Raw genomic sequence first — 23,898 nt, forward strand, 5'->3', positions numbered from 1 at the left:
TCAGCAAACTGCGGCTCTGGAGCTGCATGTGGCTCTTTCCTCCCTCGGCTCCGTCACCGGTCAGCGCCACAATTTTGAGAGGAGCTTCCGGTTGAGAAGCACAGTGCGCCAGGAGAAGGCTCTATGACAAAGGGAGGGTTTTCCAGTTGTCTCTACAATTGATAGGGCTTTCGGTTATGACCGGTAGAGGAAAAAGTATGCCGCGCTAGGAGGAGACTCTATGGTGGGGGAACTGAACTTCCAGTCAGCTCCAGAACTGAACGGGGGGCTTCCGGTTAGGACCTTTGTGGCTCCCGGTGTTTTCTTTTCTGTGGGAAACGGGTCCAAATGGCTCTTTGAATGTTTAAGTTTGCTGACCCCTGATCGATCCTATGTGATTCCTTATTTTCTTCCTACGTGACTCATTTTGAAACCAATTTCCTTTTCATCGGGCACTCTTAGGAGAGAGAGAAAATAACCACGCTTCAAAATTTGTGGCAAATATCCCTCAAGATTGGGTTAGGAGTTTGGTTACCATTAGCCCAGACAAATTTTCTTCTCATGTTCCCAAACCCAATGAAACTATGAAACCTTGTTAGAATGGGAAAGCGCATTTGAGGAATTTGCATTATAATTATTATTAATTTTTTTTTTTTTAAAGGGGTTAGATCTACAATTTTCAGATGTAACCCTGACATCTTGGTTCCTGGGCAAGAACTCCTGTGACTTAATAGCTTGTGTGGCAGGGAAGACATATTTTTTTCCCATTCGCTATCACAGTGGGTGACCAGAAATGTTGCTGGTGATTTCAATGTTACCTACCAAAAAAAGGGGGGCAAGGACCATCCTTTGAGAAAGATATTGACCATACAGAGTCATGTTCTCCTACCCCTCTGGGGACTTCTGGAGACACAAGAACAAGGGTGACTTGTTTGAACAACGACAACATAAAAAGCAAAAGTCAGTAAAAGTTTGAACAATGTCTTCCGTACCCCCTCTCCCCTGTTATTAACCGAGGGGATCCCATCGCAGTTGAGTTCTTATTGTTATGAGGAGGAGGAAGAGGAGGAGGAGGAGGAGGAGGAGGAATCAAATTCATCTGGACTCTTCATGGGTGCTGTGCTACTGAAATACAGAGCAAATTTGATGCTGTAGAAGATGTGAACTAGAGTTTTTCTGCTCTGAACACTGAATGTTTTGTCTTTCGTTAACCACGTTGGATACTAGGGAAGGTGTTCGTTCTCACTTCCTCTATTTTTCCGATGTCTTTTCCCTTTTACTTCCTCCTCCTCATCCTCTGGATGTGGTTGTGACTTGCTTTTCCGCTTTCCGCCTCTTGACGTCCGTGACGGAGGGACCGGGTGTTGAGGGGACTGGGAGGTTTCCCGGGCCATGTGGACCACCGCCTCAATGGTGGCGGCTACCGGATCTTGACCGCTGGCCTGTTCCAGGATCAGAGAGTTCAAGAGAAGGCGCTGACCTCGTTTGTAAGGCAGGTCCACGCATTTCTCCAGCACAGGCATTTGGTCTCCGGAGTCTTCGTCGAACAAAGCGGGCTGCTTCCGCGGGCGGCCGCGCCTCTTCTTGACAAAATTATTCCCCGTTTTCGATTGTCTCTGCAACCGTTTGGCTTTCAGGATTTTGTTGACGTGGTCCAGGTTCTTCTTCGTGGAGAGGATCTTGGTGTAGTTGCACATCTTACGTACCTCACACTGGATTGCTTCGATTTCACAGCGCTTGAATCTCTTCTTGAGGGTTGAGCTGGCTGGAGAAGACAAGAGAAAAGAAAGAAACCTCGCGTCAGAGTCAATCAAGATGGGGAACAATTGGTTACCAACATGGCATCCCGCAAAAAATACCTGATGGATTGTGATTAACGCAGGCCAAAGTAAACCTTTAAGGCAGGGGTGTCCAAACTTGGGAACTTTAAGCATGGCTGGCTGGGGAATTCTGAGAGCTGAAGTTCACAAGTCTTAAAATTCCCAAGTTTGGACACTCCTGCTTTAAGGTTAAGGTAAAGGTTCCCCTCACACATATCTGTTAGTTGTTCCCAATTCTAGGGGGCGGTGCTCATCTCCATTTCAAAGCTGAAGAGCCAGAGCTGTCCAAAGACGTCTCCGTGGTCATGTGGCCAGCAGGATTAAGCGCTGAAGGCGCATGGAAAACTGTTACCTTCCCACCAAAAGTGGTTCCTATTTTTCTACTTGCATTTTTCTACATGCTTTCAAACTGCTAGGTTGGCAGAAGCTGGGACAAGTAACGGGAGCTCACTCCGTTATGCGGCGCTAGGGAGTCGAACTGCCGACCTTTCTGATCGATAAGCTCAGCGTCTTAGCCACTGAGCCACCGCGTCCCCCCCAAAAGTAAAAGTAAACGTTTACTGAAGCTGAAATTCATGAGCAAATGTTGAAAATATGGGAAATGGCACGGAAAAAGGAAAAAAAAAAGTAGATTTTTGAAATTCTTGAGAAGATACATTTAAAATCCTTGTCATTGACGCTTATATATTCACAATAAATTATACCTTAGCATGCTGAGACCATGAACGAGAATCTTACAGAGAAATTCTGTTTTTATTTTATAACATTATGGAATTCAAGTTCTTTAGAAGGAATTGGCTTTTGCAATCCAAACGCTTTTTGCCCTCCCTAAGACTAACTGATTCATATCATCAAAGTCTTAAGACTGATTTATTTATATCAGAGCCATTTCAATTATTTAGAGTCTGCCACAAGATTTCAAGTCTATACAGAATCTATTAAACATGCAAAGTCTAAGTGGTAACATCGACCCCATGCTAGGTGATTGTGAGTTCTAGTCCCGCCTTAGGCACGGAAGCCAGCTAGGTGACTTTGGGCTGATCATCAGGTGATTGTGAGTTCTAGTCCCGCCTTAGGCATGGAAGCCAGCTAGGTGACTTTGGGCCGATCATCAAATGGTTGTGAGTTCTAGTCCCACCTTAGGCATGGAAGCCAGCTGGGCGACTTTGGGCCGATCATCAGGTGATTGTGAGTTCTAGTCCCGCCTTAGGCATGGAAGCCAGCTAGGTGACTTTGGGCTGATCATCAGGTGATTGTGAGTTCTAGTCCCGCCTTAGGCATGGAAGCCAGCTAGGTGACTTTGGGCCGATCATCAGGTGATTGTGAGTTCTAGTCCTGCCTTAGGCATGGAAGCCAACTGGGTGAATTTGGACCGATCACCAGGAGACTGTGAGTTCTAGTCCTGCCTTAGCCATGACAGCCAGCTAGGTGACTTTGGGCCAATCACCAGGTGTATGAGAGTTCTAGTCCAACCTTAGCCATGAAAGCCAGCTGGGTGACTTTGGGCTAGTCCCTCTTTCTCTTAGCCCAACCCACCACACAGGGCTGTTTTGAGCGAAAACAGGAGGAAAATGTGTCAGGTGTTTGCTGCCTTGTAAAAATAATAAAGGCAGGATACAAATAAATAAATAAATTAAAAATGAATAAAATAAAAAATAACGGCATTAACGGATGCCAGTCTGGCCCCAATCTGGCCTTCAGGGGAAGGCATTCCAAAATGTAAGATACTCAATACACAGCTCTCTTTCTCATCCAGGCAAGACACAAGTTCCCTCCCTGTAGTAAAACGTGAGGAGGCCCTTCTTAATGGGTGTGCAGATAAACACTGGGGGGCAGATCTGTTTGCAATCAATTTATGAATAAGCTCCAGACGATCTTCTTATTTTAAGCTGCCTCAGGGGCTCACAGAGCATCCTTGCTGAAAATAAGGAGTTAGGTATGATATCTGGTCTTCATTTCACGTCCTTTCGATATACGGAGGATTAAAAGGCGGAAGGGATATTTTCTAATAATACAAGTAGGCCCTCGATCCATAACTGTAATGGAGCCTTTCCATTATGGTCACAAGGCACGATGGCCATTAAATAAGATTTAACGGCCATCCCTACTCTCCCCAATGCGGTTGTTAAGCAACCACACAGGGTACCCAAGGGATGGGGGAGGTCCTGGGAAATCTAGCGCTAACAGGTAGCCCTCTATTTACGACCGAAAGAGAGCTTGTGTCAGGCCTGCAGTCATATTCCTTTTAGGATCTTTGGCCTGCCACACTCTTTCTCTTTCTTTGCTGTGCTGTTTCATTAGTGGGGTAATTGGGAGGGGGAATAGTAAGGAGTAGAATGTGATGTTGCCAAAACAAAATTCCTTTCTAGAAACCCAAGGTCATCCTTTGTCTCTGCACCTGACCGGAACTAGATGGGTGGAAATGCCAAGGTGGCAGTGGAAGATTGGACCATGTGATGGACTTGTGGGTGTGGGGGCAAGATCACGAACTTTCAACAAGGTGGAAACCCCAGGAAGCTTTCAGATTCGGGTTTCCCACAGATGTGCCAACATGTCTCTCTTAATAAATTGGACGTTTGAGGAAAGTTCTGCCTTGGACTCTGCACCTGACCGGAACTAGATGGGTGGAAATGCCAAGGTGGCAGTGGAAGATTGGACCATGTGATGGACTTGTGGGTGTGGGGACAAGATCAAGAACTTTCAACAGGGTGGGAAACCCCAGGAAGCTTTCAGATTCGGGTTTCCCACAGATGTGCCAACATGTCTCTCTTAATAAATTGGAAGTTTGAGGAAAGTTCTGCCTTGGACTCTGATTTAATTCTGGATGATATTTGGAATGCTGACAGCTTGCCCATTACAAGTCATGACAGTCATTAAGCAAGATGACCACGTGATTGCCTTACTTAACAACCTCCCAGTTCCTGCCTTTCCCATTGCAGTCATTGTGACCGTGTAAGACGCCTCGCAGTGGGGGAAGCCCTGCGAAGCTAACACTTAATCCTCAACTTACAACCGTAAGGGAGCATGCAACAACACAGGTCAATAATGCCTGCTCCAGAGGTGGGTTCCTACCAATTCGCACCTATTCGGTAGAACCGGTTCGTCAAATCTACCGAACCGGTTAGAATAGGTTCCACCAGTGGACCCGGAAAGCAGGCCACACCTACAGAAGAGGCTCCAAAATTTTTTGAAATCCACCACTGGCCTGCTCTCACCAATGCGGCTGTTAAAATGACTGTGCAGGTCATTAAACGGAGCACGAGGTATCCCATGGGTGCGGGTGAGGCTTCTCGGAGACCTCCTAGTACTGTGCGATTGGTCATAAGTCACAGAATACTGTATTTAGGGTTAAAAAAATCAATTATGACTTAAGATAAACAGTATAGATAGTCCTCAAGTTACAACGGCTCATTTAGCAACTGTTCAAAGTTACAACTTCACTGAAAAAAAGCGACCTATGACCGTCTTTCACACTTACAACTACGGCAGTATCTCCCTGGTCACATGATCAAAATTTGGATGCTTGACCACTGACTCATATTTACGACGGTCGCAGTGGTTCCCTTTTGTGACCTTCTGACAAGCAAAGTCAATGGGGAAGCCAGATTCACTTAACAACCATGTGACTAACCTAGGCACTGCAATGATTCATGCGGGTAGTCCTCGACCTACGACCACAATTGAACCCAAAACGTATGTTGCTAAACTAAGGGAGATAGTTAGAATAGAGTTGGAAGGGACCTTGGAGGTCTTCTAGTCCAGCCTCCTGCTCAAGCGAGAGACATTATATCATTCCAGACAAGTGGCTGTCCAGTCTCTTCCTAAAAACCTCCAGTGGTGAAGCCCCTACAGCTTCTGGAGGCAGGCTGTTCCACTGGTTAATTGTCCTCACTGTTAGGAAGTTTCTCCTTAATTCCAGGTTGGCTCTCCCTTTGATTAGTTTCCATCCATTGTTTCTTGTCCTGCCTTCCGGTGCTTTGGAAAATAATTTAGCAATAGCAGTGAGACTTATATACCGCTTCATAGGGCTTTCAGCCCTCTCTAAGCCGTTTACAGAGTCAGCATATCGCCCCCAACAATCCGGGTCCTCATTTCACCCACCTCGGAAGGATGGAAGGCTGAGTCAACCTTTGAGCCGGTGAGATTTGAACAGCCGAACTGCAGATAACAGTCAGCTGAAGTAGCCTGCAGTGCTGCATTTAACCACTGCGCCACCTCGGCTCTAATTTGACCCCCTTTTCTTTGTGGCAACCCCCTCAAATACTGGAATACTGCCATCATGTCATTCCTAACTCTTCTTTTCATTAAACTAGCCAAACCCAGATCCTGCAACCATTCTTCATATCTTTTAGTCTCCGGGCTTTTCATCATCTTAGCTGCTCTTCTCTGAACTTTCTCCAAAGTCTCAACGTCTTTTTTGTAGTATGGTGACCGAAACTGGATGCAGTATTCCAGGTGTGGTGTTAGTAAGGCTTTATAAAGCGGTACTAATCCTTCACATGATTTTGATTCTATGCTTTGTTTATACCACCAAGGATTGTATTAGCTTTTTTGGCTGCTGCTCAACACGGCTGGCTCATATTCAAGTCATCGTCCATCAGGACTCCAAGGTCCCTCTCACAGTTCCTGCTTTTGAGCCGGGTCAAAATTGGTAATTGGTCTGGGTCCTCATTTCACTCACCTCGGAAGGATGGAAGGCTGAGTCGACCTTGAGCCGGTGAGATTTGAACCGCTGAACTGTAGATCACAGTCAGCTAAAGTGGCCTGCAGTACTGCACCCTAACCACTGCGCCACCTCGGCTCCATTAAGTAACATTTGGATTTTCATTATTTGTTAGAATCCGCTTGCTTTGCGGCTTGAATTATTTCAAGGTGTTTCCGGGAGCAAAGTTTTTTTTGGGGGGGGGGGAAATGCAAAGTTATGGGAGAGGCAGTTACCTGTTTCTGCTGCGGTTGAAGAAGGTAAGAGAGATAACATTGGTGTCGAAGACACGGCAATGCCATTGAGAGCTGCTGGTTTCCGACGTGTCACTCCCGCCAAAGCAGAACATTCATTCTTACTATGGAGCAACGCCTGGTCTACTTTTAGGTGAGAACTGGTCATTCCTGGAAAACACATAAATAAAGAAGATTATTTAGTGGGGGAGTAACTTAGATTTGACCAAACAGATGACAGTACTCGGAAATGAACTTCCAAGCTTCTTTACTCACAAATAGGCTTCAGATTAACAGAGTTGGAAGGGACCTCGTAGGTCATCTAGTCCAAACCCCACCCACCGCCCAAGCAGGAGACCCTACACCATTTCTGACAGATGGCAGTCCAGTCTCTTCTTGAAAGCTTCCAATGATGAAGCTCCCAGAACTTCTGAATGCAACACTTCTGTTCCATTGGTTGATTGTTCTCACTGTTTATCCTTATTTCCAGGTTGAAACTCTCTGTCAGCCTCTGCTTTGCTGCTGCTTCGGCTGCCATGAAACGGGGAGGAAGGGTATGGTATTTGGGAGGGGTTACTAATTGTGCTGGAGGAAGATTCTGGAGCTCAGCTGCCTGTCGGACTACGCATGCGTTGGAGGTTCCCGCCAGGACTAACGGCACCGACATTCCATCTTAGTGATGCCTTTTGAAGTTATCTCGCACCTGACACTTGGGAGAATTATGATTGGACTGTAACTGTGATGCCAAGGGGTGGGGAATGGGTTATTCTATATATCAATCGCTTTCGTGCCTAAATAATCAGTCTTCGCTTCGCTATGCCTTTAATCATTTATAATTAGTAAAAGTACACTTGATTTCTACCTATGGAGTCTCGTGGTCTTCTTTCCTAATTACCCAATGAAGAGGTATTGACACTCTCCTTGGTCAGTTTCCATCCATTATTCCTTGTTTGGACTTCAGGCCCTTTGGAAAATAGCTTGACCCCTTTCTCTCTGTGGCAGCCCCTCAAATATTGGAAGACTGCTATCGTGTCTCCCTTGGTCCTTCTCTTCACTAGACTAGACATGCCCAGTTCCTGCAACCATTCTTCGTATGTTTTAGTCGCCAGTCCCCTAATCATCCTGGTTGCTCTTCTTTCAACATCTTTTTTTTATAGTGTGGTGACCAAAACTGAATGCAGTATTCTAAGTGTGGTCCTACTAAGGCTTTGTAGAGTAGTATTAGTACTTCACTTGATCTTGATTGTATCCCTCTGTTAATGCAATTTAGGATTGCATCGGCTTTTTTGGCTGCCACTGCACACTGCTTCTAATAATGTTGTTATTAGGATTTTTTTTTTGTAAAAAAAAAAGTTAGGTTTTAGTCAATTTGCCTAAGGAGAGAACGTAAACATTGATTCACAGCCAACACACAATTGCCTCACGGGTCTATTTTTAAAACAAAAGGAGGAAATGTTATAATTGTATTGCTGTTTCTTGGTGGTTTTCCATATAATTTTTATATCAGGAGAACTAGATGTAGTAGGCTGAGAACTACATATATCAGGGGTGTGAAACTTGATTTCATTGAGGGTTGTGTTTGACCTCAGGGGGGCGGGGTCTCTGTGGCCAGCTCAAAGTCACTCATGTCAGGGGCACCGGTGGGGGCCAGAGCGCTATGCCAACGAAAATGGGCTCACGAGCTCTGTTTTCAGCTGCAATGGCCTCCTGCCACCCTCTGCTAGTGAAAACGGAGCTCGTGAGGGCCGTGGCACGACAAAACCGTGCTCGTCAAAATAGCAGTGATAAAATCGTGTTGCTAAAGCCGCGACGTCACCACCGTGCGTCATCACCGCCGCGACAACAGCGCGGCGACAGAAGGGGGCTTTAAAACAGCACAGCGGCAGAAAGCGGATTTAAATTAAGGTAAGGGTTAGGATTAGGTTTAGGGGTTTGTTTTAGGTTTAGGGTTAGGTTTAGGGTTAGGTTTAGGATGCTGAGAGCATGGGAATGCGCGGATTTGCCCTCCGCGATTATGTCATCGCGGTAGGGTCGCGTTTTTCCTTAGCGCTTAGAACGGCGCGAATTAGTCTTCGCGCTTATGTCTCCGTGGATAAGGGCTTTGCGGATTTGTGGTGGAACCGTGAGGGCTGCAGGCGGCCCTGCAGAAAAGGGAGGCAGTGAGGGCTGTGGGAGGCCCTTACAAGCTCCGTTTCTGGCTGTGACAGCCTCCAGCCACCCTCTGCCAGCGAAAACAGAGCCTGTGAGGGCTGCAGGCAATCCTGCAGAAAACGGAGCCCTCACGAGCTCCGTCTTCGGCTGCAATGGCCTCCTGCCACCTTCTGTCAGAGAAAACAGAGCCCGTGTGGGTTGCGGGCGGCCCTCCAAAGCTCTGTTTTCATTGGCAGAGGCACCATGGGCTGGTTCTTTGCTGTTTCCAGGGTGGGTCCGTGGGCCGGATCTAAGCACCCTGTGGGCGGGATCTAGCCTCCAGGCCTTGAGTTTGACAGCCCTGACATATACCTTGGCCAACGGATCTCAATAGAAGGTGATACAATAAAGGAAATTGAACAGGCATTTGGCAAGCTAAGGATACTGTATTTTTCAGAGTATAAGATGCACCAACGTTTTGAAGAGGCAAATTAAAAAAAAAGTGTTTGCACTCTTTTTTTTTTTAAAGGGGCATGAATAGCCTTTAGGAGGCTTGTAGAGTGTTCCTGGGGGCTGGGCAAAATTGAGCAAAAAACGGCCCATTTTTTATTCATTTCTGCCCTCCCCAGCCCCCAGGAATACTCTATAAGCCTTCTAGTGGCTCTGAACGGCTATTTTGGTGAAGGGGGTGGGGTTTCAGGAGGCAAAAAATGCTGTATTCAGTGTATAAGATGCACCCAGATTTTCAGCCTCTTTTTCGAGGGAAAAAGGTGCGTCTTATACTCCAGAAAAAACGGTGATTTTCAAGAAGAACCCGCAGAGAAAATTTTCGTTCAGTGTCTGCTAACTGTTCTCACACATGCTAGTGAAACATGGACACTAACCTCGCAACCGATACAAAAGCTATGAGTGGCACGAAGAGCCATGGAAAGATGCCATCCCAAGACAAGACAGAAAGACTCACACATGGATTAGGGAACAAATGAAAATATACCGTACAACACCATCAAAAGAGTAAAAGAACTGAAATGGAAAGCGGGCTGGCCACATAGCGAGGAGCACTCAGGGTGGGTGGACCAAGGCAGTCCTAGAATGCATGCCACTTGATCAAAAGCATCCACGGAAGAGACCTAAATCAAGACGGATTGACGATGTCAGCATGCATGGCGGTCCTAACTGGCAAAAGAAAAGTTAGGACTCTATGGGTTGGAAACATGGGGGAAAAGCCTTCATCCTGCAGTGAATAAACAGTGGCTAAAATGATGGTGATGAACAGGTAAAGGACACAGCTCCACACAACCTTGTGTAAGTTGGCACTGGAAACCAGCTTATTTGTTTTCCTGCCACAGTCCAAAGCATAATGTGCGCACGATGTGTCAATGCATCTGCATTTATGTTCAGTTAAAACATTCATGTGAAACGAACCTTTCCTGTAATTGTTCTGACCTAGGCTTTCCAAAAGCACGAAGCTGGCTCATCGTCCCAATAAAACCCTTTTATTTAGTTTAAAGTGAATTCCTCTCCAGCAAAGACCCGGCCAACAGTCTTTCATGAGATTTCACAACCACAGACTTTTATCAGGCTTGGAGAGCTGCCAGGCCGATATCTTCAAAACACCATGCTATAGCAGCAATTACTTGGCAAGAAGTCAGGAACAGATCTTCATGAATTGAACTAATGAATTGAACTAATTGTCTCCTGCAAACTCCACTCCCCTTTCGCTCCTCTTTTATTTCCTGTGGGTGGAGCCATTCACCGTCCACCTCTGGCTTTACCCCGAGTCGATCCTTGTTCCTTAGATCGTGGCAGTTCTGCGCATGCGCACATTGGCCCCACTGACCTCCGACTCTGAAGGCAGCTGATAACTGCCGGAGGGCCCTGGCCCCCTCTCTGCCTCCGACGCAGAGCCCTCATCCGAGCCTTCCCCAGACTCCAGGACTGGCCCATGTTCCTCCCCAACCTCCTCACTCTCCGAATCGGCTGCCAGATCCTCTGGCTGGCCACAACAATAATAAGGCAAAAAAAACCAGCTATAAAATAAAATAAAATCAACTAGAACTGCATCAGATTGCTCAAATCTTTACTACAATTTCTTGGAAATTGTTCTTGGCATGCAGAAGTACCGTATATACTCAAGTATAAGCCGAGTTTTTCAGCCCACTTTTTGGGCTGAAAAAAGCCGCCTCGGCTTATACTCGAGTCAGTGAAAAATTTGCCCGAAATGGAGGAGAAAAAGGGGCGGGGCCATGCCGCTGGGTGACGCTCGTGAATGGCCCGGCGCCCCTGTGAGTTTCCCCTCCCTCTGTGTCAGTTTGCCGCGCAGCGCGCACCGCACCATCCCCCCTCCTCACGTTCTAATGTAATGCAGGGCTGTCTTACGATTCCCCTTCCTCCCCCTCCTGCCGCTCTGCAACGATGTCCCACCTCCTCCTTGTTATGGCAAGCAGCCACATAGCGATGTCCCACCTCCTCTGGTACAGTGATCCAATGATAGGAATCACTGTGCCGTGTATCATAGGAGGCGGGACATCGCTCCCGCGGCTGCACGGGACATCATTACCGGTAGCTGCTGCATTTCCCACCCTAGGCTTATACTCGAGTCAATAACTTTTCCAGGTTTTTGTGGTAAAATTAGGTGCCTCGGCTTATATTCGGGTCGGCCTATACTCGAGTATATACGGTAATTGCAAGAGGCAAAAAAGTTAATTTATGGTAACTACTGAACGTTGGCTTTTTATAGGTGGGCTTGGAGTTGTATTATCACTTCATAAATACCTTGACGTTTCGCTGTCAGATTCTGAAAACGCCTAACTTCTGCTTGACTGATTTTCTTAACCATGGCTTCAATTTTGCACAGTATATATTTATTCAACTAGGCTTTTATAATGGACACCAGTGCCACGTTTGTAACTATATTAAGAATAGCAGAGTCCAGTTCGGTACAGCAACCAAATGGGACAGGTATAGACTCCAAAGGATAGTTAGACCTGCAGAAAAAAACAACTGCAACCAGCCTGTCTTCCATGGAGGACCGGTATACAGGTTGTCCTCGACTTACAACAGTTCATTTAGTGACGGCTCAAAATTACAACGGCACAGCCCATTTTTCTCAGTTACAATCGTTACAGCATCGTGATCAAAATTCGCATGCTTGGCAACTGGTTCATACTTACGACCGTTGCAACGTTCCGGGGTGTGTGTGTCATGTGATTCCCCCGTGGGGGACATTCTGACAAGCAAAGTCGAGGGAGGAGCCAGAGTCACTGAACAAATATATCAACTGCAATGATCCACTTAACAACCGTGGTGAGAAATGTTGCAAAATGAGGCAAGGTTAAGAAGCATCTCATTTAACCGCAGAAATTTTTAGGCTCAATTATGATCATAAGTCGAGGACGACCTGTATTGCATGGGTCAGAAGGAGGGTTGTGGTGACACGGACATCAGGGTGGTACTCGGTGCGTCAGTGAGGGTTCCACCACAAAACCGTGTTCGACTAAAGCGCGCTCGACGAAACCGCATAGCTGACGTCATCACAGGGTGACAACAGCGCGGAGACAGAAGCACGCTGTAAACGCTAAACCTAAAATTAACCACTAAACCTAACCCTAACCCCCTAAACCTAATTCTAAACCTAACCCTAACCCTTAACCTAACCCTAAACCTAATCCTAACCCTTAACCTAACCCTAATCCTAACCCTTAACCTAACCCTAACCCTTAACCTAACCCTAAACCTAATCCTAACCCTTAACCTAACCCTAATCCTAACCCTTAACCTAACCCTAACCCTTAACCTAACCCTAAACCTAACCCTAAACCTAACCCTTACCTTAACTTGAATCGGCTTGCTTTCAAAGCGCTATTTAAAGCACCCTTCTTTCTCCGTGCTCGTTGTTGTCGCCCTGTTGATGACGTCAGTGATGCGGTTTAATCGGGCGCGCTTTAGTCGAGCGCGGTTTTGTCGTGCCACGGTCAGTGAGAATACAAGTTAGCAAGTGTATTTTCGGTTACAATATGAAGGGGTTCCCACCTTGGCAAGGTTAAGACATGTGCCAAATTTCTAGATTTTCTTTGTTTTTCCTTGAAGAGGTTTCGCTTCTCCTCCAAGAAGCTTCTTCAGTTCTGACTGACTGGTGGAGGATGGAAGGATTTATTCCTCCACTATTCCGTCAGAACTGAAGAAGCTTCTTGGAAGAGAAACGAAACCTCTTCAAGGAAAAATGAAGTCCAGTTGTCAGGCCTGCGGCCATCTTTTCTTTTGGATCTTTGGACTGCCACACTTTCTAGTATTCTACTATGCATTTTCTATTGTGGGAAAATGGGAGATGGGAATTGTACAGAGTTAGATGATATGCAGCCATAACAAAATTCCTTCTAGAAAGCCAAGGTCATCCTTTGTCTTTGCACCTCTGCACCCGACCGGAACTGGATGGGTGGAAGATGCCAGCAATGGCAGTGGATGATTGGACCATGTGATGGACTTGTGGGTCTGGGGGCAAGATTCTGAACTTTCAACTGGGTGGGAAAACAGGGAAGCTTTCAGATTCGGGGTTTCCCAGACGTGCCAACATGGCTCTCTTAATAAATTGGAACTTTGAGGAATCCTTTGCCTCGGACTCTGATTTAATTTTGGATGCTATTTGGAACCCCGAAGCCAGTTGCCTTTTGAAAAAGCACTTTAGCTGGTCATCAGCTAAATGTTAGAGCCTTGGTTTGCTCCAATCTTACATTAAAAAGGCATCTCTTGCTTACAGGAATGATAGATAGCAACTCTGTTTTGAAAGTTATTAGGATATGATTCCTCTTCTTCATTCCATTTCTACTTCTCTTTACATTTCTAAAATATGCACTGTGCTAAAGAAAGAAAATGCCAGATATGTAGACACACAAGCTGCACCAGATCCACCGAACAGACTTCTACATTTAGGCAAGAAAAACAAAATGCACAGGAACAGTATATGTGGTCAATAGCAGTTAACTGTGTGAGGGATCTTGGAGTCCTAGTGGACAACCATTAAAATATGAGCCAGCCGTGTGCAGCAGCTGCCAAAAAAGCCAACACAGTTCTAGGCATAAATCACATATTGCTAGTTGCATAAATCACATATTGCTAGTTCATAAGAATATCTAATTTGTGGTTGAGAAGGATCCCATCCAAAACTTGGAAGATTCCCAAACGTTGTGTATCATTTTATTAGGACCACTTTATAAGACTTTGGTAAGGCCACACTTGGAATATTACATCCAGTTTTGGTCACCACGATGTAGAAAAGATGTGGAGACTCTAGAAAGAGTACAGAGAAGAGCAACAAAGAGGATTAGGGGACTGGAGACTAAAACATATGAAGAACGGTTGCAGGGACTGGGTATGTCTAGTTTAATAGAAACAAGGACTAGGGGAGACATGATAGCAGTCTTCCAATATCTCAGGAGTTGCCACAAAGAAGAGGGAGTCAAACTATTCCCCAAAGCACCTGAGGGTAGAACAAGAAGCAATGGGTGGAAACTAATCCAGGAGAGAAGCAACTTGGAACTAAGGAGAAATTTCCAATTGATCAGTGGAACAACTTGCCACCAGAAGTTGTGGGTGCTCCAACTCTGGAGGTTTTTAAGAAGATGTTGGAAAAACATTTGTCTGAAGAGGTGTAGGGTTTCCTGCTTCAGCAGGGGGTTGGACTAGAAGACCTCCAAGGTCCCTTCCAACTCTGTTATTCTATTCTTAATAGATGAAAAAGCACCTTTGGGACAACCATGATCTGAATGACGGAGAATCTCCACAGACATTTCAGAATTTCAACTCCCAAAATTCTGGCTGGCTGGGGAATTCTGGGAGATGAAGTCCACAAGTCTTAAAAGTTTCAAAAAAAATGATAGCGATGCTAAATGCCCCTATATTCAGCATACGTTGATCATTAGGCTTGAAAAATTCCTCATAATAATAATAATAATAATAATAATAATAATAATAATAATAATAATAAATGCAAAGAAAATGAAGCCTACAAATACTTAGGCATTCTGCAGTTGGATAACATCAAGCATGGGGAAGTAAAAACTATTGTCAGACGAGAGTACACCAACAGAGTTAGGAAAATTTTGAAATCTAAATTGAATGGTGGAAATACAATCAAGGCCATAAATACCTGGGCAATACCAGTTATAAGATACACAGCTGGCATAGTTAACTGGACACAAACTGATTTGGACCTTTTGGACCGAAAAACCAGGAAACTAATGACAATGCACTACAGTTTACATCCACGTGGTGATACTGATAGACTATATCTGCCCCGAAAATCAGGTGGCAGAGGATTATTACAAGTGAAGCAAACAGTTGAAGAAGAAAAACATGCACTGGCTGATTATTTAAAAGAAAGTCAAGAACATCTATTAATCGAAGTAAAGAACAAAAATCTACTGAAGGCCCAACAGACAAAACAAGAATACAGAAAAGATGTGATAAAATCAAGAATGGAGAGTTGGCAGAACAAAGCACTGCATGGTCAATTTCTGGAAAAAATAAAAGATAAAGTGGACAGGGAACAAACTTGGTTATGGTTAAAAACAGGTACATTAAAGAAAGAAACAGAGTCACTAATCCTGGCTGCGCAAGAACAAGCTATCCGCACAAATGCCATTAAGGCCAAAATCGAAAAATCCTCTGATGATGCCAAATGCAGACTTTGCAAAGAAGCTGATGAAACTGTTGATCACATACTCAGCTGCTGTAAAAAAATCGTGCAGACTGATTATAAATTGCGGCACAATTCAGTAGCACAAATGATCCATTGGAATTTGTGCAAAAATTATAATATTAGAACAGCAACAAACTGGTGGGAACATCAGCCTGAAAAAGTCACCGAAAATCAGATGGTCAAGATCTTGTGGGATTTCCGTATGCAAACCGACAAAATACTGGCGCATAATACACCAGACATCACACTGGTTGAGAAAAATAAGGTCACAATCATAGACATCGCAATACCAGGTGATAGCAGGGTCGCCGAGAAGGAACATGAAAAAATCACAAGATACCAGGACTTAAAAATCGAAATTCAACGACTATGGCACAAACCAGCAGTGGTAATTCCAGTGGTAATTGGCACACTGGGTGCTATTCCAAAAGCACTGGAATTACATTTAAAACAGTTAAACGTTGACAAAATCACCATCAGTCAAATGCAAAATGCCGCGCTGCTTGGATCTGCACGCATATTACGAAAATACGTTACGACGTCCTAGGCCCCTGGGTGGGGCCCGACTAGTAACCAATGCCAAATCCGGCGAAACAACTCACCACTGTGATACAATTGTATAATAATAATAATAATAATAATAAACCCTGTGACAAAAGTAACAGCTGCATATCTGGGTGGATTAAAAAAAAATTAATTGAAAAACTCCAAATCAACCCACCCAAAGCCTAACTTCTCCCTTCCTCGCAAGGCATCCTTTTGTCCAGGTCCCTGCGTAAAATCTTATTTGTCATCTCAAGAGGCCGGCTGGCATCCTTTTCTCCAAAGCAATCCTTTTTTGCAAGCCGTTTCCATTCCCTTAGCGAGCAGACGCCTCTCTCTACCTGGCACACCGGCGTTTGCAAATGTGGCAATTCTGATTTATGGGTTTCCCGCTGCCGGGATGCAGGTTGCAACGACCCGTCCTGGTTACCATGGTTACCCAAGATCCTTGGTTCCATCCTGCCAACAGCAACATTGGCAGCGGGCCTAACCATCTCGCAGCACGATCCTAGATGCGCTTCAAAGGCCAAACACCAAAGAGGGTTTCCCTCACCCCCCTCTTCTGCTTCTTCTTCTTCTTCGAGGGGCAGCTGATATTTTTTAACTATTTTGATTGGGCTCCCTCCGGAAGAGAAAGCCAGAGATGGGACGGCCATGTGCCCTGGGCTGCCACCTCCTGCGCTTAGCAAGGTCACACCCCGAGCACGGAGGAACAAGGGAGCTGTTACAAATTTGACAAGCGGCTTCAAAGGCCCTCTCGCCCACCCTCCCCTTGCCGCATCATTAGCTCTCGGCGGGACCCCAGGAACGATGCCTTGAGAGAACACTTTGGTTTCTAATTCACTTTGGCCCCGGTTGGGAAGCTCAGCCGGTTGCCCCCACTTAAATAGGGGATCCAGATGGTGGCAGGTGAAGAAGTCAACAGGGAGGACACGGAAGGAAGACAAGCTGGCAATAGAAGAAAAAAAAATCCACCCTGGGGGAACGACGAAACCCTTTACTTAGGTCTCAAAAAGGAGGAAAATCCACTACTCAAAGGTGGATTGAGTTTGTGGAGAAATCCACAAATCTTTACAGGCAGCGAAGTCCACATTATGGACAGAAAGGACCGCTATGTTAATCTTGTCGGCACACCAGCTGTTGACCCAGCCAAGCTTTACTGCGCATGCGCGCGCACACCTCCCGCCCGCCAGCTGTCTGTTGCACATGCGCAGGGGAGAGGGCATGCGCAACGGGTGCTTGCATTGCATTTCTGGGCCTTGTGCAGTGTCCCCGTGCCCTGTTTTGGCTTCTAGGTTGGTGGAGGCCTTCCAGGCCCAAAATGGGGTGTGGGGGCGCCCCATGAGCCCTCCCCCCCATGCCCCTTTCTGAGCCTGGAAAGCCTCCTGCACCAACCCCACTCCGAATGGTATGATTGTTGTGTTTTTAGTAGTGTATGGTCTTTTTGTTCTGTAATTTGTTTGTTCCCCCCCCCTTTGAATTGTGAGCCGCCCTGAGTCCCCCCAGGGAAAAGGGTGGCATATAAATAAAGCAAATTCAAATTCAAATTCAACCTGGAAGCCAAAAATGGGTGGGGGTGGGGATGTGCGGGGGGTGGGTGTCACATGCGCAGAGTGCATGTGCAGTGGGGCAGGGCGTGCGGGGGGATCATTGGCGCACGTACTGCATTATGGGTACGGGCGGGCGGGCAAGCTTTGGGTACGAGATGACAAAAAGATTAGCCATCACTGATTTTAAGATTAGGTCCCTTCCAACTCTGTTATTCTGTATTTAACAGCTCTCTCTCTCAACAGAGGGGGAGAGATATGACACCGCCCATCATCCACAACACAGTCCTTTCGGCAGTTTTCCAAGTCGGCCTGAGGGCTCAGATAAACCTTCAAGTGGCTTCAAGGACTCTCAGAGGGAATACTAACGACCAGACGACTGCCAGGAATATAAATCCTTCCCTCCTTTCACCATTCGCTCCGAACTGAAGAAGCTTCTTGGATGAGAAGGGAAATCTCTTCGAGGAAAAACAAAGGAAGTCCAGCTGCCTTTTGAAAAAAAACACCTTTGGGACAAACAGGAGGATCGAGAATCTCTATAGATATTTTCCTGAAAATGGGAACGTGCAGAAAGCAGTTGTCCTACAAGCTCTGCATAAAGCTGGGTGGGATCACGTGGGAATCAATCCCTGAAGAAACAGAACTCCCCCTTCCCCCTTGAGTCATTCAGATGGATTCTCCAGAACTCTCCGGTCAGCGTGTTTGAAAATATAGTGCCCCGACACATCTGGGAAACATCAGGTTGGGTAAACTAACCTGACCCCTTTTATTTCTATGTACATTAAGCAGCTGCTCCAATAAGGGAGACCAATAAACAAATGGGTTTCTATTGCAATGAAATAAGATTTTCAGTTGGATATCTGGAATTATTTTTGGGGAAGAGGAAAAGCTGCTCAAACATGGAACAACATTGAATTGGGAAGCAATAGAGCTGGGATGGCAAACTTGTGGCACGCCGTGGCACGACAAAACCGCGCTGGTCAAAATCGTGGCGATAAAATCGCGGCGCTAAAGCTGCGACGTCATCACCGCGCGTCATCATCACCGCGACAACAGCGCGGCAACAGAAGGGCGCTTTAAAACGGCACCGTGGAAGAAAGCCGACTTTAATTAAGGTAAGCGTTAGGATTAGGTTTAGGGGTTTGTTTTAGGGTTAGGTTTAGGGGTTTGTTTTAGGGTTAGGTTTAGGGGTTAGGTTTAGGGTTAGGTTTAGGGTTAGGTTTAGGGTTAGGTTTAGGTTTAGGGTACTGAGTGCTTGGGAATGCGCGATTTTGCCCTCTGCGATTATGTCATCGCGGTAGGGTCGCATTTTTCCCTAGCGCTTAGAACGGCGCGAATTAGTCTTCGCGCTTATGTCTCCGCGCAGAAGGGCTTCACGGATTTGTGGTGGAACTGTGGCACGCATGCCAGCCAGCTGATTTTTGTCCTTCCAGAGGGCTGGGGGGAGGCCTTTTTCGACCTCCCTAAGCGTCAGAAAAGACTCCGGAGAATGGGGAGGGCAGGCAACGGGCCCAACGGGCCTACCGGAAGTTCGGAAACGATCTGTTTCTGGCTTCCAGAGGGCCTCTGGGGTGCCGGGGGAGGCCATTTTCTCCCTCTCCAGGCTCCGCCGCGGTGGCCTCATCCGAGCCTTCCCCAGACTCCAGGACTGGCCCATGTTCTTCCCCAACCTCCTTGCTGTCCGAATCTGCTGCCAGCTCTGCTGGAAGGCCACAACACTTGCGACTAATCCTCGCTGTTACAACATCCCCACATGATCAACCTTCGGAAGCTTGGCAACTGGCATGTACTTATGATTGTTGCAGCATCCGAAGGACATACTTAGCAGCCATGGCAAAAAAAGAGTGTAAAATGAGGTACGGTTTATTTAACAACCGCCTTGCTTAACCACAGAAATTCATGCTCCAATTGTAGTCATAAGGTGAGGACTTCCTGTCCCCTAGGGGTAATCTTACACTGAGGAAAGAGTTGGATTAGATCATCTCCGAGATCGTTTCTAGATTGAAATTCTATGATTCATGGCCACTCTCATAAGATGATTACCTTGGTCAGTGTGACAAAACAATAAATCCATTTGCCACAAGGCAGACTGATGAGGTTGTGTACTAGCTACCACACAGTTTCTGCTTCCTTTTTGTGTGCCAATGTGTGTTTTGCCAGTGCTGGATTGCAGCCACTTGCAGACTTCTTTCTAAAAATGTCTCCAAAATATAGATCCAAAATCCAGAAGGATTCTTGGAAACGAAGCTTAGGTGTGAGGCTGGCACTATTTTTGGCAGTATTCTCATTTTTTTAAAATAATAATAATAATACTATTATTACAAGAGTAAAAATCTGGTGGATGTAAATTATAGCATAGGTACCCCTCGACTTACGACCAACATTTCCCTTGCTAAGCAAGGGAGTTGCAAACGGAGCTCTGCCTCATTTTACAACCTTTCCAGCCGCAATTGTTAAGTGAATCACTGCAGTGTTTAAGTTACCGTATTTTTCAGAGTATAAGACACACCTTTTCCCCTCAAAAAAGAGGGTGAAAATCTGGGTGCATCTTATACACTGAATACAGCATTTTTGGCCTCCCAAAACCTCCCCCCCCCTTTGCAAAAATGGCCGTGCAGAACCTTTAGGAGGCTTCCAGAAAGCTCCTGGGGGCTGGGGAGGGCAAAAATAAGAAAAAAATGGGGCCATTTTTTGCTCGTTTTTGCCCCCCCCCCCCGAGCACTCTACAAGGCTCCTAAAGGCTATTTATGCCCCTTTTTTGGAAAAAAAAACCCAGGCCCGTTTTTGTGAAAAACGGGCCGTTTTTGTGAGGTCTGCAGAGTGCAAAAACTTGTTTTTTAAATTTGTCTCTTCAAAATCTTGGTGCATCTTATACTCCGAAAAATATGGTAGTAACACGGTTGTTACATGAATCTGACTTCCCCACTCACTGTGTGTGTGTGTGTGTGTGTACAGGTAGTCCTCAACTTACGACCACAAACGAGTCCAAAATGTACGCTAAGTGACACATTTGCTAAATGAGTTTCCCACCATGTTACAGCCTTCCTTGCCACAGGGAATCACTGCCCTTGTTAAATTAGTAACTTGGTCGTTAAGTGAATCGGACTTGTCAGGCGGTCACAAAAGGGGATCCCATGACACATGGCACTGCAACCGTCATAAATACATGCCAGTTGCCAAGCATCTGGATTTTCATCAGGTGACCATGGGGATACTGCAACCGTTGTAAGTGTGAGAAATGGTCACGAGCCTCTTTCTTCAGTGCCATGGGAAGTCCGAATGGTTACTAAATGAATGGTTTTCACCTGTGCCCTTTAAGACAGATGTGTGGTGAACGAATTGGAACCCAAGGGTTATCCTTCATCAGAAACTGAAAACACACGAGGGTTTCACATGGCTTCTTGCATGTCAGCCCATTCCTCTGGCAAGGCCTTCTTTGAGGAGTGGGCAACGTATAATAATACCCGGGTGGAAGGCAGGGTGTTGACAACTTGTGAACAGAAAGTGCAGACAGATATTCCATGTAAAGAGCGAGAAAGTGGTTTGAACACACTTTTTTTTTTTTTAACCCCGAGAACAGATTCAGGAATGCAACAGATGTGCAATCAAACCACCGTCAACACACTTTCGGGCTTATGCCTGTCTTCGCCCGCAGAAAAAGATTTGGATGAAGTTTTTTTTTAAAAAAGAATCTGTCAAATCTGTTAGCTGGGAAACCAAAACTTCCTGGAAAGCAGCAGAGAGGTCTGCTCAAAAGCTGGGAAGTTTCTAGCTGGGGCCGACAAACCAAGATTAGTAGCAATTTATGGTGCTTTGGTTAAGATCGCACTTAAAAGAGTATGGCATCCAGTTTTGGGTTTGCCAAAAACAGATCATGCCAAACAAATCTTATTTTATTTTTTTGAGAGAGTGACTCAATTAGTGGACCTGCGAAATGCTGTGGGCATACTATACTTGGATTTCAATAAGGCATTTGACAAAGTGGACCAGAACCTTTTCTAACTTAAGCTAGAAAAATGTGGGATAGATTGCATTGCCACTGGATGGATTTGTAACTGGCTCACAAACTGTAACTCATTTGTTAGAACATCATTTGTTGGCTGTGACCAGGGGGGCATTTGCCCAGGTTCGCCTGGTGCACCAATTGCGTCCCTACCTGAGCCTGGAGGCACTCGCGACAGTCACTCATGCCCTCGTGACCTCAAGACTGGACTACTGCAATGCGTTCTACATGTGGCAGCCCTTGAAGAGCATTCAGAGACTTCAGCTCGTCCAGAATGCAGCCGTGCGAGCGATTGTGGGTGCACCTCGATACACCCACGTTACACCTATCCTCCGCGAGCTGCACTGGTTACCGATTGGTCTCCGGATACGCTTCAAGGTGCTAGTCGTCACTTATAAAGCCCTTCATGGTATTGGACCTGGGTACTTGAGAGACCGCCTGCTGCCAATTACCTCCCAAAGACCCATTAGATCACACAGATTAGGCCTCCTCCGGGTTCCGTCTACTAGCCAATGTCATCTGGCCACTACCGGGGGGAGGGCCTTCTCTGTGGCGGCTCCGGCCCTTTGGAACGAGCTCCCCGCAGAGATTCGGACCCTCACCTCTCTCCAGGCCTTCCGAAAAGCCGTTAAAACCTGGCTGTGTCGGCAGGCCTGGGGTTGATGAGTTCCCTTCCCCTCTCGAATCGTGTGGCTGTTGGTTGTTTTAAATGCCCTGTACTTTTCTTGTAGTTTTTGTGTTTCCCTTCCCTTCCTTGGGTTTGTGCGCCGCCCTGAGTCCCGCCGGGAATAGGGCGGCATATAAATAAAATGAACCTGAACCTGAACTCAATGAGTAAGTTCTTAATGGAACTACATCTACGTGGAAGGAAGGAAGCGATGGGGCACCTCAAGAGTCCTTTTTTAAGCCCAGTACTTTTCAACATCTTCATAAATGATTTAGATAAGGGAATAAAAGGGGAACTCATCATATTTGCAGGAGGCACATAACTGGCAGGAATAGCCAACACCCCAAAAGATAAGACTCAAGATCCAGATGGATCTCGACAGATTTGGTCCCTATTTCACAAAATGAAATTCAATGTACAGAAGATTTTTACACTTAGGCAAGAAAAAAACCCCAAATGTACAGATTAGCTAACACGTGGCAATAACTGTGTGAGGGATCTTGGAGTCCTAATGGACAATCATTTAAATATGAGTCAGAAGTGTGACTCAGCGGCCCGAAAAAGCCAACGCAAAACAAGAGGGACAGAATCAAGATCATGTGAAGTATTAGCACCACTTTGTCAAGCCTTTTGTAAGGCCATACTTAGAATACTACGTCGAGTTTTGGTCATCATATTATAAAAAAGATGTTAGGACTCTGGAAAGAATGCCGAGAAGAGCAACGAAGATGATTAGGGGGCTGGAGGTTGAAACGCACAAAGAACAGTTTCAGGAACTGGGCATGTCTAGTTTAATGAAAAGAAGGACCAGGGGAGACATGATAGCAGTCTTCCAATATCTCAGGGGTTGCCACAAAGAAGAGGGGGAGTCAAACTATTCTCCAAGGCACCTGAGGGCAGGTCAAGAAGCAATGGGTGGAAACTAATCAAGGGAAAGAAAATGTACATGCAACACAAACACAAAACTGGTGAATCTTTGGTCACACCAGGGGTGGGTTTCAACAGGTTCGCGGCAGTCCCTGCGAACCGGTTGGTCGGCGAACCCGGAAGTAAGTAACTTCCGGGAACGGCGACTGGCCCACCCGCCCGCCCGCGCTCCTTACCCGGTTTTGATGAGTTCTGCGCTTCCACGCATGCGCAGGACGCATACAGCGCCTGCGCAATCCTCCAGGAGTAGCTGGAGCATCGCACAGACGCTAGTACGCATGCGTGCGCCGTGCACGAGGACGCCGACGGCCCCATTCCAACCGAACCGGTTGGAACGGGGCGAGAAACCCACCCCTGGGTCACACCCTTGTGGCATGCACACATTGGGAACAGGCTCCCGCTCTTCTTCTACCCCCACTGATCTCCGACTCCATAGGCAGCTGATAACTGTCGGACGGCCCTGGCCCCATCTCTGCCTCCGACGCCGAGCCCTCGTCAGAGCCTTCCCCAGACCCATGTTCCTCCCCAACCTCCTCACTGTCGGAGTCTGCCACCAGCTCCGCCTGGCTGCTGGCTGGTCACAACAGTGGGTCGTTTGATACAACTTCTCCTGAACAAAACCCTCTTTAGCCGTTTTTCATTTCCCCCCC

At 46.3% G+C, this 23,898-nt stretch overlaps 1 protein-coding gene across 1 annotated transcript in view; it reads right to left on the reverse strand.

Moving 5' to 3' along the window:
* Positions 1-295: 295 nt before the first annotated feature.
* The window catches only part of SETBP1 (SET binding protein 1), a 270,644-nt gene continuing 247,041 nt past the window's right edge, over positions 296-23,898 (reverse strand). Inside the window, 2 exon segments of the mRNA XM_032214574.1 lie at positions 296-1,744; positions 6,738-6,905. Coding sequence (XP_032070465.1) covers positions 1,203-1,744; positions 6,738-6,905 — 710 coding nt within the window. The 3' untranslated portion in view covers positions 296-1,202.

Source organism: Thamnophis elegans, chromosome 3 (genome assembly GCF_009769535.1).
Source record: "Thamnophis elegans isolate rThaEle1 chromosome 3, rThaEle1.pri, whole genome shotgun sequence".
Classification (NCBI taxonomy): Eukaryota; Metazoa; Chordata; class Lepidosauria; order Squamata; family Colubridae; genus Thamnophis; species Thamnophis elegans.